General features: G+C 37.5%; 1 protein-coding gene across 2 annotated transcripts; it reads left to right on the forward strand.

Annotated features, from left to right (window-relative positions):
- Nucleotides 1–496: 496 nt before the first annotated feature.
- On the forward strand, nt 497–9215 carry RNaseX25 (Ribonuclease X25). 2 transcript variants are annotated; one of them, XM_083137129.1, is made up of 5 exons: nt 497–593; nt 1297–1412; nt 2075–2221; nt 5529–5904; nt 8648–9215. In XM_083137129.1, exons 2-5 carry the CDS (start codon nt 1324–1326, stop codon nt 8900–8902), a joined length of 867 nt encoding a protein of 288 aa, XP_082993255.1. In that variant the 5' UTR covers nt 497–593; nt 1297–1323; the 3' UTR covers nt 8903–9215. The 2 variants fall into 2 exon arrangements, with proteins under 2 accessions (XP_082993255.1, XP_082993256.1); XM_083137130.1 differs by lacking the exon at nt 497–593 and adding an exon at nt 750–770.
- Nucleotides 9216–13645: the final 4430 nt, after the last annotated feature.

Below are 13645 nucleotides of genomic sequence, written 5' to 3' on the forward strand. Positions count from 1 at the left end.
CTCTTATCATAAACAATATATAGTGGCCGCGGTGGCTCAGTCGGTAACGCGTCTGACTACCATGCTAAAGATCCCGGGTTCGATCCCCGGTCGGTTCAAATCCGGGAACTTTTCTAACGTTGGAAGCGGCCCCGGCGTCCACCCAGCGTCGAATAACATGGGTACCCGGGGGAAACCCTGGGGGGTAAAGGCGGTCAAGGGCGTGGTTCTGATCACATCACCCCCACTCACGACCGGATCAAGAAAGTGTGGAGCGTTACCCCCACACACCCTAATGGCGTGGTGCTAAGCACAGGGGAACACTTTACCTTTTTTTATCATAAACAATATATTTGGAGTGTATTTATGGTACTGAACCATACCCAAAAACGTAGCTTTGTCACGTCTGACGTCAGAACACGAAATTGGTAGAGCGTTGTGCGATAAATGAAACCCGTTGAGACGCGCGTCACCAAAAGCACAGACTAGAAATGAAAGCGTCACCGCGTCAGCTGATCCAAGGTCGTAAACCTGCTGTGCAATGAAAACAAACAATAAACAGCTGTTTGTATTTCAAATATAACACAAAAAGGCTGGGATTAAAGAAAATAAAGGTGAGTAGTAAAATATATAACTCGAAATTAAATGCTGGTTGGAGAAAATTATTATTCTATTCTATTCTCATTAAAATTGCAAATATATGATAGAGGAAAAGGTGCATATTAAGCTATTTTTTATTTGCGTAATACCTTATCACACCTAAGCGTTCTTTGGCAATATACATGGAACAGGTGTGGTTTTGTATATCTAGTCTTTTAGCAGAAGCTACAGTGTTGTAGAATGAACACGTTGATACCTACCTTTATGAATTTATTTAAGCCTGGCGGGTTTTAACCACAGAGAAACGTCTATATTCAGAAAATCATTCTAAAGATAATTTCAATTTCGTAAGAATATAATATGGTCGTCTCAATGTGAAGTTTACCTTTATACCTCCTTTAAAAGTATAAAATAATGTAACATATAATAATGCATTCGTATGTGATATAAAAATTTATCTTACCTGCATAGCATGCAGAAATATGGAACATGATCAAGTACATGTCAACGCTGAAAATATATGGTTTACACCAGCGACAGAACCAGAATAGGAAAAGAAAATCATCAAAATATTTCAATAAACAATGCTAAAATTTCAAACATGGTATACTCTATATGTGGAACTCAAACCAAATTTCAATTCAGAACTTTATTATTATGTTGTTTCATATGAATACTATATACTGTAATATACCAACATAAACATTTTTATTCCAGGATCAAACTTGAACAAGGGCGTTAAACATGCATTTCACATTAATAAAAAGGATCCACATCATTTTGTATCTCCAGGTTTCTCTGCCGCTAGTAGTGTTAGGTACAACAGAAAATGGGTGAGTAATGAATAGAAAGGTTCGTCTTTGTTTACCTCCATTTTACCACTTTAACACAGCACCTTCATACGAAGATGAATGATTTCCCCTCAGTTTAAAAACGGTGACACATTTAGAACACACCTTGTTTATTTGAGTTGACTGTAAAGACATGTTATTCATAATGTTAAAAACTTTCTGTGTGAATTATACATGTAAATGTTGCTTGCATTTGATTTTTCTAATTCACCACAATTTTTAAGTCATATTTTTCAATAAGCTACTGCGAATTATTAAATTCAGCAAAATTGCAACTGTATATGAAACAAAGTATTAATTACACCATTTCAGTTTGAACAGTAGCAATTACAACATAGAAGAAACTCTACACATTTTGTTCTTATATGTTTACAAATATGGTAAAATAAATTAAAAGAAAGAGGGAAAGAGGCACATTAATTTAAATTGTTCAGAAGTTACATTACTTGAGTTGAACAACATATGGAATAAAATTACACGTATTTACATAAAGAGTAACAATTTAAGTTTAGTAAAGTAAGTGATTTATTATATCCCATAACTGTACTTGAAATTAATACATTTAAAATTTTTTAAAGAGATTTCTTGTTATCTTTTCTATGAATCCAGGAAATGACACAAAAATGTTTTTTTATCTTTTTCAGAAGTGAAATAGAATCAAATGATTTTAAGATCCTGATATTCACACAACACTGGCCAGTCTCAACATGTATTCAACTGAAAGATGATTATGCCAATAACACTTGTAGGCTGTCAGGCCTTGAAGACATATGGACTGTGCATGGCATCTGGTAAGCAGTGCAGTCAAATTTCTGTTTGCGTCTTATCTTCAGCCAGTTGATAGAAATTGTGAATTAAAAAGGTGAATTCATTCTTTGCAGTAGCCTACTAGCACTTCTTTTTCGGAGGCCTTTGCCCTCTCGAGAATTACGTCTGATTTGTTATTAATCAATCAATTTTAACGTTTTGTGTCATATTAAATGTGTTTCATGGAACAGAAACAACAAATACCCATTTATTTGATCTCAAAGTATGTCCTGCTTAAAAAACCTCATTTCTTTCACCATTTTTATTCACGTATGTACACTCAAATAGCAGTAAAACACACAAAAATGATAATACCACCAAGCTTAGCACTTCTAACCTAACAATGTATGAAGCGGTAAGGCAATGGCCTATCTGGTATTGTTTTGGCTTGTCATGTCTGATGCTATATTCACTTGTGTGAAGCCTTCAGCCTTGGTTGCTTCAAGCTAAGGTAACAGAGGAGTTCGCTGCTCTTTTTGAAACAGGTTTAGTGCAGGTACATCCCGTGTCAGGCTGGTGTACACAAGAACAGCGGTGTTCAAGTTCAGAAGATTCAACAAATTGCCTGTCTGATGTTTTAAACATTCATTTGATTGGTTAACACGCACCAGACGACCATACACCACTCCGGAACAAAGTGCAAACTGTGCCGACACCAAATACACTATGTGACATGAAACCAACGAAGTAGATGACTGTGTTGCACTTTGTAAGCAGCTAGACGAGTGAGTGCAGTCACAAATGGCAGCAAACTAGACAGGCCAGGTACGTTAGTTTAACATAACACATTTTTGGCGAACTAAAACTAAGAATAAGCATTGTAGGGGCATTCCAGCCTTATGTGTGTGACATTTTACACACAAAATGTAAGGATCTAGATGTGAGATTATTATTATCGTATGGGTGAAACACCTACGAATCATATATTTCGGACTTCTTTACATTGCTAACGTGTTGCGGAACATTTCTTAAGGCGAAATAATGCATTTCTAACTAAGATAATGTTTATTTTCTCTATTTACGAGTACTTACTGTTACTTGCTGTTTCGAATCTGTAACACATTATGGCCGTCATAGCATACAGGTTTAGGGGGCGTTCTGAGAGTGTTTTGTCGATTTATGCAGTGGTGCAACCTCGTTCACCGGAAAATATCTACTTTCGTGCCCCTATTTGAAATTATGCTAATACGTCGCATTTACGTGTAGAACTTGTAAAATAACCTTGCGATTTGCCACGTTCATTGTCCATACACAGCAATTCGGAACCATCTTTCTTTCGCAATTCGTTAATGCTCTTCCTTTACGCACAACACTCTTGCAACCTTGAATATTGACGTCAGACGAGGAATGCCTATGTGGTTAGGTTAGGCCTGTTAGGTTAGGTTCCATTAGCATAAATACAAAGAAAAAATAATATTTTTCTAACAAACGCGTTACCTTTGTATTGCCTAACATGAAAAAGGTCTCTCCTGTGACGTCAGAACACAATGTTGCTAGAGTGTTGTGCGATAAGTGACACCCATTCGGGTCGGAACCATCTTTCTTTCGAAATTTGTTAATGCTCTTCCTTTACGCACAACCATCTTGCAACCTTTCTTTCGTAATTCGTTAATTCTCTTCCTTTACGCACAACAATCTTGCAACCTTGAATATTGACGTCAGACGAGGAATGCCTACGTGGTTAGGTTAGGTTCCATTAGCATAAATACAAAGAAAAATTGTAAAAACAGCTCTCTCCTGCGACGTCTGAACACAATGTTGTGCGATAAGTGACACCCATTCGGGAAAAATGGCTTGTTCCGAACTCGACAGGTGGTTCTAGTGAAAACACGGTGAGGCTGAAACACTGGCTACGGGGTTGCATCGTCTTAACACACGGAACATTGCACTCTCATCCAAAAAGCAAATGGCGGGAGCAGAAACAGCGTGTCGACAGAGATTTTCGCAGAAAACAAAACGCATTCACATCAAATCTACATTCAGGAACTTCCAAAACGCTCAAGAAAATGATTTCCGTAAGTACTTTCTCCTGTAAATTTGAAGGAATCCGTTTTACCCATACGATAATGTTACCGATTAAAGTACATGAACTGATTTCATAGAATTATAAGTAAAGTGCTCCCCTATGCTTTACACCATGCCATGAAGGTGTATGGGGGGGGGGGGTGTTTGGGCCCCCCACTTTCTTGTTCCTTAGAATTATGAAACACTTAAAAATGCATTGTGCATGACACTTTAAAAATTTAGAAAAATTTGACTTTATTTGTCTGTGAAGCACATAGGCTACAGATGTATTTTGTTGGTGAAATATGTAAATTATATGCATTTACAAACATTTATTTATTTGAGAAATCCTGAATACAGAGAGAATCCATTTTTTATCGGGATATCAACAGAGAGAAAAATAGAAATTAACAAATTAGAAGCATGCACACATACAAAAACACTCATATACATGTAACAAGAACAAAACAATAACTAGAGTATAAAAAATGTTAATTACTCTTCAGCTGCTTGATGCACGCCTTTCTGAAAGCCTGCTTGGATAGATGGAAGCCTGGAGGATCATTTAGTGTATTGTACCTTATTTGTAGCTTACACAGAAATGACCTTTGTTCTAGGGATAGCCTTGAGGCTTTTGTCTTAATGCAATTAAAAACAATAATAATCTTCAGATTAATGCATTTTGTTATTTACATGGAATGCCCCTGCATGTATAAATATAAAAGTATGCGTGAGAAAACAGTAATTCATATTTTGTGTATGTTAAGGAGGAGGGTGAGCAAGAGAGAGAGAGTTAAGGTTTCATTTGTTTTGTTTTTTTAGCAAGCCATAATTTTGTTTGTTACTGTTGGAATGAACTGAGTTACAGTTGACATTACTCAAGAGAAGGGCCTGTATTACAAGGAGTAAACACTTTCTGTTACTGAAGTAAGTCCTGGAGCTTTCCTGGTGACGAATGATGAAAAGATTCTCTCAGGGTATCGACCAGGTGGGTTGTGGAAAGGATTCCAAGCTTTCGAGAGCTAACGTAACTCTCATCTTCACGGTAGAAGTTGACCCTGGAGATGATTGACATTATAGCTCCTGGAAGCTTGGAATCCTTTCCACAACTATCCTGACTGATAGCCCGAGAGAATCTTTTCACTTTCTGTTACTGCACTCTTACACATGCCTGGGTTCTCATCTCCTTTTATTAATAAACCAAAATATCTGGCAGGGATCGCACGTACTCTAAGAACAGTAATGTTTCTTAACACAGGTTTTATAAGAAGTCTTCTTTCCGTGCAGGCCTTCCAACTTCAACAGTACATTCCCGGCATATTGCAACGACACATGGGAATTTAATCAAACTCAGATCCGTCCACTAGAACACCAGCTCGAAACTTATTGGCGTAATATCCAAGCGAACAGCCCAATGGACACACTCTGGCGACACGAGTGGGACAAGCACGGGACGTGTGCGGCGGTGATCCCTCAGCTGAGCACCGAGAACAAATACTTCATGCAAGGACTGGATTGGTTGAAGAAGTACCAGATGTCTGCAGCGCTTTCGGCTGCAGGGATAGAGCCGGGAGTGAATAAATCGTACAATGCGACAAGCATTTGGAAAGCTGTGAGGGACTACATGGGGAAAGATCCAATTTTGGAATGTTACACAGATTGGGTAAGTTGAGGGAACAAATATCTGTTATAATTGTCCAAAATATGAGTTTGCATGATGTCACTCTTTGTTGTGGAATGTTCAACACCATGCGTGGGTATCTTTAACCATTCTTTGCATGTCAAAAGAAGTGCCATAACAGTCATAAGCAGATAATAGGTTCTGCATTGAAAATGAAATGTACGTTTCCAATGTTTTCTTATTTGAGATTTTCATTATGTATTTAATTAATAAAGTCTGGAACAAGAGCAAAAAGTCTCTGTGCAAATAGTGACTCGAGAGGGCTCAACCAATAAACACGAAAGGGGAAGTAAGTGCATGAAGAGGAAAATGTGGCTGCAACTACCAGCTGTTAGGAGCAGCATGTACTGCTTCCCACTACCTTTATGAACAGCATTGTTCCTCAGATTCCGATGGCAGGTAATAGGATTTTTATCCTTGCAATAAGACATCAGAGAAAATGAATTTTACGTGACATATAGAATGCACTTTTTGCACACGATTGTACATGTAGGTTACGTGCACCTTAGCAATGCTGTCTCAAGTCATTTAAAATTTGTAAACAGTCATAATTCAGTGCGTCAAGTCTCAGTTGTCAGTAATTTTGAAACTGTTTCGTTATTTCCTTCTTGTTTTACATCATTGGTCTGTATCTTTAGGCTAACTGTGACAATACTAGTCAGATTAAATTGCATTTGTAAAGAGCAACATCCATGTCCAAACTAAGGCTTAGTAATGATTACGTTACTCAACCACCAATGTGGCAATTATTTTATAAAGTAGTCAAAACCAAATTCAGAGATGGGTCGAATGTGCCAATTCTGAACTATAAAGTGGATGATCATTAAGTTTATTTGCATTACAAATAGGGCTGAGCAGATACCGATGTATATTGGTATCGGCTGATATTAGTGTCAGTTGAATTTTATTTACGAATAGCAGCCGATAGTTTTATGGCATTTTGATCGTTCACAGGGTCTGCAAAAATGCCATCCGATACTTGCGTGGAGACTAATTATCCTGGAAGTTGTGCAAAATTTGAAGTTTCAATTGCTTTTGTACCAATCAGGCACGGAGCATCCATGTAAGCCGGCTAAGGTATAGACAAAGGCTAGATGGACAAGAATACAGTCACCAGTCCACCTTCCCATTGTTTACCACAGCACATTTGAATGTCTCTCTTTAAAATGTCTCACCTTGTTGACTAGACAATTATTCAAACGACAATAAGCTTAACTATTGTAAAATGGTTTGTTGGTAAGAACAGTGAGACAATCCAGATGTGAATTGTCGGGGACATTATGTGGGGAAGAAGCCGGAAAAATTCCAACCAATTTCGGGAATCGAATCCGGATCTCCCGTGTGATTGTCAGACGCTCTACCGACCAGACCACCACAGCTCCTTGGATTAGTTCCATACTTTGATTATTTCAATTTATTTTAATATACAGGGTGTTCGTAAATTATCTTTACAACTTTAGACTTGAAAAACTTGAAAACTATACTAGATAATGACAAATGGTTTTCAACATGTGACAAGAAAACTCATGAAGTTTTTTTTATTTTCCAGGTGATGCAGATTTAACGAAAAATGTGGATGCCACAGGAAAAAGCTCAGTGTGTAGCCTGGTTTATAGAGATGAAGTCCGATACCCAAGTGCAACGAAACTTTCGGACACAGTATGGAAGGGAACCACCGTTCCGACCCACCATTCGGGCTTAGCATACATCATTCATGGAAACGAGTAGTGTTCTCCATAAACAGGGAGCGGGTCGGCCATCTGTGTCAGACGCCAACGTGGACAGGGTGCGGCAGGCCTTTGCAAGGAGTCCGACAAAATCAGTGCGTACAGCGGCCAGAGAGTTGGCAATGCCACGAGCAACAGTGCACAAAGTCTTGCATAAGAGGTTACGTCTGTATGCCTACAAGGTGGTGGTTCCCTTCCATACTGTGTCCGAAAGTTTTGTTGCACTTGGGTATCGGACTTCGTCTCTATAAACTAGGCTACACACTGAGCTTTTTCCTGTGGCGTTCATATTTTTCGTCAAATCTGCGTCACCTGGAAAATAAAAAAACTTTGAGTTTTCTTGTCACATGTTGAAAACCGTTTGTCATTATGTAGTATAGTTTTCAAGTTATTCAAGTCTAAAATTGTAAAGATAATTTATGGACACCCTGTGTTTTCTTGTTTTATGGATTTTCTTCACCCTTAAAATGTCTCACCTGGTTGACCAGACAATTATTTCGTAACAAAGAAACAAAAAAAATGCTCCCAGGATTTGATAAAAATGGAATGACTAGAAAGTAATTTTGTTCTATTGTTTTCATAAATACTATATTTATGTAGATCTCTACTACATAATAGTAGTAGTGGTATTAGTAGTATTATTAGTAGTAATTCAGCTAATTAATTAATTATAAGTATTATTATTTAATTAAAGTATAATAAAACAAAGGTAATGTGAATTTGGAGAAAGTTTTAGAAATAACCCCCCCTCCCCTTTCTTTTGAGGAAATCCTGAGTATGCTACTGAAACCGGTGCTTATAATTGGAGTGGAATAATCACAAACTAATATTAATGCATAATTTGTACAACTTTTGATTGTTACAATTTTCAAGCATCGTTATTGGTGAAAATTGGTAGGACTATCAATATTGGTTCAGTGATATCGGCTTGAGCTCTAGTTATAAATATGTTACCATGTCTTGATCAATAAACGTTCTAAGTACCTGTTTTCTTTCAGAAAACTCATGAAGTTTATTTGTTCGAGTTGAGGATTTGCTTCTCCAAGGATCTTCAGTTTATCGACTGCGACCCAAGCGGGACAAACGGAACCTCCATCGGGGGTCCGATCATTTACAACTGCCCCCACAATAAGCTTATAAAGTACCCTAGCCGAGCATCTCTCGAGCAACCTGTCGAAAGCAAAACCTATTCTAAACACTGGTTGGTAAGCACGTTGGAGTTTATACGTTGGCTTGACTGGGCAACATTATAAGGCCCTTCCTCGGGTAATTTTATAAGTTACATTTACAATGATGAAATGTAATGGATTATGAAGTTTGTGGAAAAATTGTGACTTAATTATTGACACGAGTAGATTAAATTTGTAAACTGTGCACGGATGATATCTTTAGATTGTTTTCATTACTTTTTATGAACAACTGTTTACTGCACCATGAATTTCCTGAGCACATAAATTGTGAAAATGATCATATATTTTTCTACTGACCGTAGTTCTATGATATGAATGAATTTAAGTACTTATATTTATTGCCAGGTGTTTAGCAATTATTTTTTGTACTTATAAGAGGATGGATTTCTTAGCATATGTAGAATATTTGATGTACAAATGTCGGTATGTAGGCTGTAAATTTTATGAAGCATAATGCCTTGTGCTGAAATCATTTGCTCAAACTTTCTTAAAGTGTACTTAACGTTCTCCTCAGAACAAATAAACAATGTCTGTAGTCTTCCTGATTGCCGTAATATGTATATACGTACTTATAGTACATTACAGTACTTATTATGTAATAGTCTACAATATATTAGTTGAAACGGGTGACATTAAGAGCCTTGACAGAGTGATGTATGCAAAATGACGATATTTTTTAATTAATTGGAATATGTTCAATTTTTGTGACACATGAAGTATTAAAAAAATGTTCATATTATGTACAAGGGTTGGATAAAAAGTAATGGCAACACTGGTATAATTGGTACTTGACTGTATTGGCAGAGGAGCACGTGTTACATTCCTTCAAAGTAATCGCCCCTCATTTCTACGACCTTCTGTCACACGTATGGAAGGCGTCGTACACCGTCAGCGCGTCCATCTCTGTCGATGCCCCGCAGTGACCGCCCTATAGCACGTATGATGGCTTCGCGCGTGTCGTAGTGCTTCCCGCCCAGTGGTTCCTTCATTTTGACAAAACGGTCGTAATCATACGGTCTCATACCGGTGAATACGGCGGATGTTCCAGTACCTCCCACTACCAGTTATGCAGGAGCGCAGTCACATTGTTCGCAGTGTGACACCTTGCATTGTCAAGCAGGATGATGGGACACCGTGCCGTCGCTTCCTTCTTAATGCGAGACGAAGGTGGTGTTGCAAGAAGGTGCAGAAGTAGGCTGCGTTGACCGTCTGCCTGAGAGACGTTGTTCTTCTTGCCCAAACATATTGTTAGGGCGCTTGCACTCTCGTCCTCTGCTTCAGAGCACTGCTGTTTTTGACTGAATAACATACAATCGCTCCACTCACTATACTTCCTCGTCTGACATTCCTTTATCAGCCACGAAACGCTTGTGGCGCTGTGACACTCCTTTCACGGGACAGCAGTGTTGCCATTACTTTTTATCCAACCCTTGTATTCAGCAAGAATGACTTGAGTGTCAATGTTGTATTTACAAGTCCATCCATGGTTTTGATTCATAATGATTATATTCTTTGATATTTTTGACATATAAAAGCGGTGGTGTATTCTCTCATGTTACCTGGTTTACTGCTGGTAAACCAACTATTTTCAGATAGATAGAAATTGCCCGACTTCTGTTTTTGTTTTACTTGGATGCCTGCATTGCTGTTTAATTTCTATTATATCTGATTAATCAATATGGAGTGTGTAATAAATACATAAAATAAATAAGAACTGTTGTGGTAAACCAGGTCAAATTTTCAGAATATGTCACTGGATGAAACTTATATGAAAATAGGACACAGTGTTGTGTGAATTTTTTCTAATTCCTAAAGATTCTGTCGCATGGAATGATGGATGAGCTGGTACAAAATATCAGTGGAAATGTTTTTTATTTATTTTCCCAAAGTATACAATTATTTTATGTACTGAGTTCAGGGTGATCAAATCTTTGTTGATAGATGATAATACTACATCATAAAATGAATAAATATAATTGAACGCTGCCTGAACTTGACTTCAGTATTTGACTGGCAGCTAGCTAACTATAAAAGTATTTATAGCATGGGTGAAAGCTTGCAACTACATAAAAAAAATTCTAATTGAAAAAGATACTTCAAAATTTAAAAGGCCGTTATTGATACACAGTTATCCATGTAATTGTGACAACTGTTTTGGACAAAAACGTTATTCTCGTCTTCACTTCTGACTGTATAATTGTGAAAATTTGACATTAATAATTGTTTTCGTGTGAATCAATTTGGATTTATGCTTACTAACAATTTTTTAGACACAGTATTTCCTTTGTTACTGTTGGTAGTAATGTTACAAATCATTTTATTTTCTCAGGAAATTGTAATTGACATTTTAACACTTCTATCGTACTTACTGTGCTCAATTCATATTGTAATACACCATAACTTTGTTAATTAGTTATAAATTGCCTAATATACACAATATCTGTATATACTAGACTAGTCAGTAGACTTATGGCATCTGTAGTTACAAACAAGTATCCTTGTACCGTCCTGTGCAAATAATGATTAACCCTATTTTTTTTCCAGAACATTCATGTTTTATTGTCAGCATATTAAGTTTCTATGTTCAAGTAAATATGGCAACATTTTACTGAATTTACTGTCCACATGTGCTATTTCCCATACATATATGTAGCAACATTTCTATTGTGGAATCTTGACAACTGTTTATCGTGAGGTCTTGAAGATGCTAATATTCTTGTGAACTCAGATTTCAAGTTTTTGCCGAATGCACGTGTATTCCTGAGCAAATATAACTTCTAGTTTAGACATATATCATAACTGGAACATCCATTTGTTGCGAGTGTACGTGGTTTTGTTGAATTTGATACGTATTTCTGGCGATTGTGTACAGTATGAAAATTGTAAGAATCTCTGAAAATTTGAAAAAAAATATGAGGGCTTTTCACTAATACTTTTGTAATAGTTTCATGGTTTTGCAAATATCTAGAGAATGGCGAAAGCAAACAACATGAATATGAATGATCTAGGAGGAATTGTAAGTAGAGGTAGGGCCTCCCTGATGGCATAGTGCCTTGCAATCAAGGGGTCCTGGGTTCAATACCTGGTGGAGGCACATTGCGTAGTGGTTCAGATCCCACTTTATAGTGTAGGTACAGTGTCAATTAGCCTATCTGTGCATGAAGTGGACTTTAAAAGAACCAAACACATATGTGAATAATTGTGATCTGCAGTGAATAAATGTATGTAGGCTTTAACCCCTTCCCTGTGTTCGGTTTAATAATATGCCCTTGGTCACTATAGCTTATTCTGTGTTGGGCGTAATATGTATTATGCCCACGAACATCTCTGACTGAAGTAACCTGTGTTGAATGGAATAATATGTTTTTTCTTGGTGAAACGTATGTTTTGCTATTGAAGAAACGACGACCTTTTATTTAGTCACGATTTTCAGTGCCGACAAAGAAAAAGAAGTTCAGAGGAAAGTAAACTAATTTTGTGTTTTGCTGACAAAGTGCAAACGTGAGTTCATTTGTGTGCCACGTTTAGTCAGTTGATTTATGTACTTTGCGTTATTTGAACTGTGGGTGATTTATTTTTGGTTTTTGAGTTTCTAATAGTATTGTCAAACAGGATCGCAAAATTTTTTTTTCCCTCATCCCTATTGAAGATATTGCAATAAAACTTGGCAGACGCTTTACGTATAGACCATAGTATTTTTCAAGGTAGATTATAATCGGGTACCTATATCCAGGGCCGGTCCAGGGGGCCCCAAAGTTACCAAAAGGGATTTTCCGGAGGGAAATTTTCTGCGATTTTGTTATCATCATACATGATGTACACATGTGCGTGGTACCATTTGAAAGCCTGTTCAATTCTGAAGAGAAAGACGTATGAACCATGATACTCCGAAGAATTGTGCTGAAGCAGTAGCTACTTAAAAATATTACTACGCGCACACAGAAAAAAAAATACACAGAACGGGAAACCATTTTGTCAGAAAATTTCACAGGGAAGGGGTTAACTATGTATTGGGTTGGGCCACAAGTTCTGGCATTTGTTTTTCAGTGAACATTTTGTGTGAAAAATAAAATGTGCTGGCATTGCGTTTTATGTTATTCGATAGAGAATTATGTGCTCTACAAAATAGTGTGTTTAGTTTTATTATGCTGATATACTTTTTGTTCTTTTTAGGTCATTAAAATGGAGTGTCAAGTCGACAAAAAAGAGCATTTTTGACACTTTTTTTTTTTTTTTTTTGCGTTTAATCGAGGTGCCAAAGCCACAGAAGCTGCTCGAGAGATTTGTGAAGTGTATGGCGAAGAAGCAATGCCTCTTCGGACGGCTCAAAATTGGTTTAAGCGATTCAAAGACGGCAATTTTGACCTCAAAGACATGCATCGCACCGGACGCTCCGTTCAGTTCGATGAGGAGCGACTGAATCAGCTTATTCACGAAGATCCACACCAACGAAGAGGGAATTGCCAGATAATGGAATGCTCCCACAGTACCATAGAGCGTCACTTTCACTCAATGGGAAAGGTTCAAAAGTTGGGTGCATGGGTTTCGCATGCTTTGAATGACAACAACAAATATCAACGAGCCACAATCTCCACCGGTTTGCTTGCCCGTCATCGGTCAACTCATGGACACAAGCAGCGATTCCTCTACCGAATTGTTACCAGCGAGGCATCGCTTCTTCGCCATACACTTCACAAATCTTTCGAGCAGCTTCTGTGGCTTTGGCACCTCGATTAAACGCAAAAAGCAGAAGGTGTCGAAAATGCTCTTTTATGTCGACTTGACACTTGAAACTTGCTGTTTCTT

The sequence above is a fragment of the Lepisma saccharinum genome, chromosome 16, assembly GCF_977018435.1.
Source record: "Lepisma saccharinum chromosome 16, izLepSacc3.1, whole genome shotgun sequence".
NCBI classification, from domain to species: Eukaryota; Metazoa; Arthropoda; class Insecta; order Zygentoma; family Lepismatidae; genus Lepisma; species Lepisma saccharinum.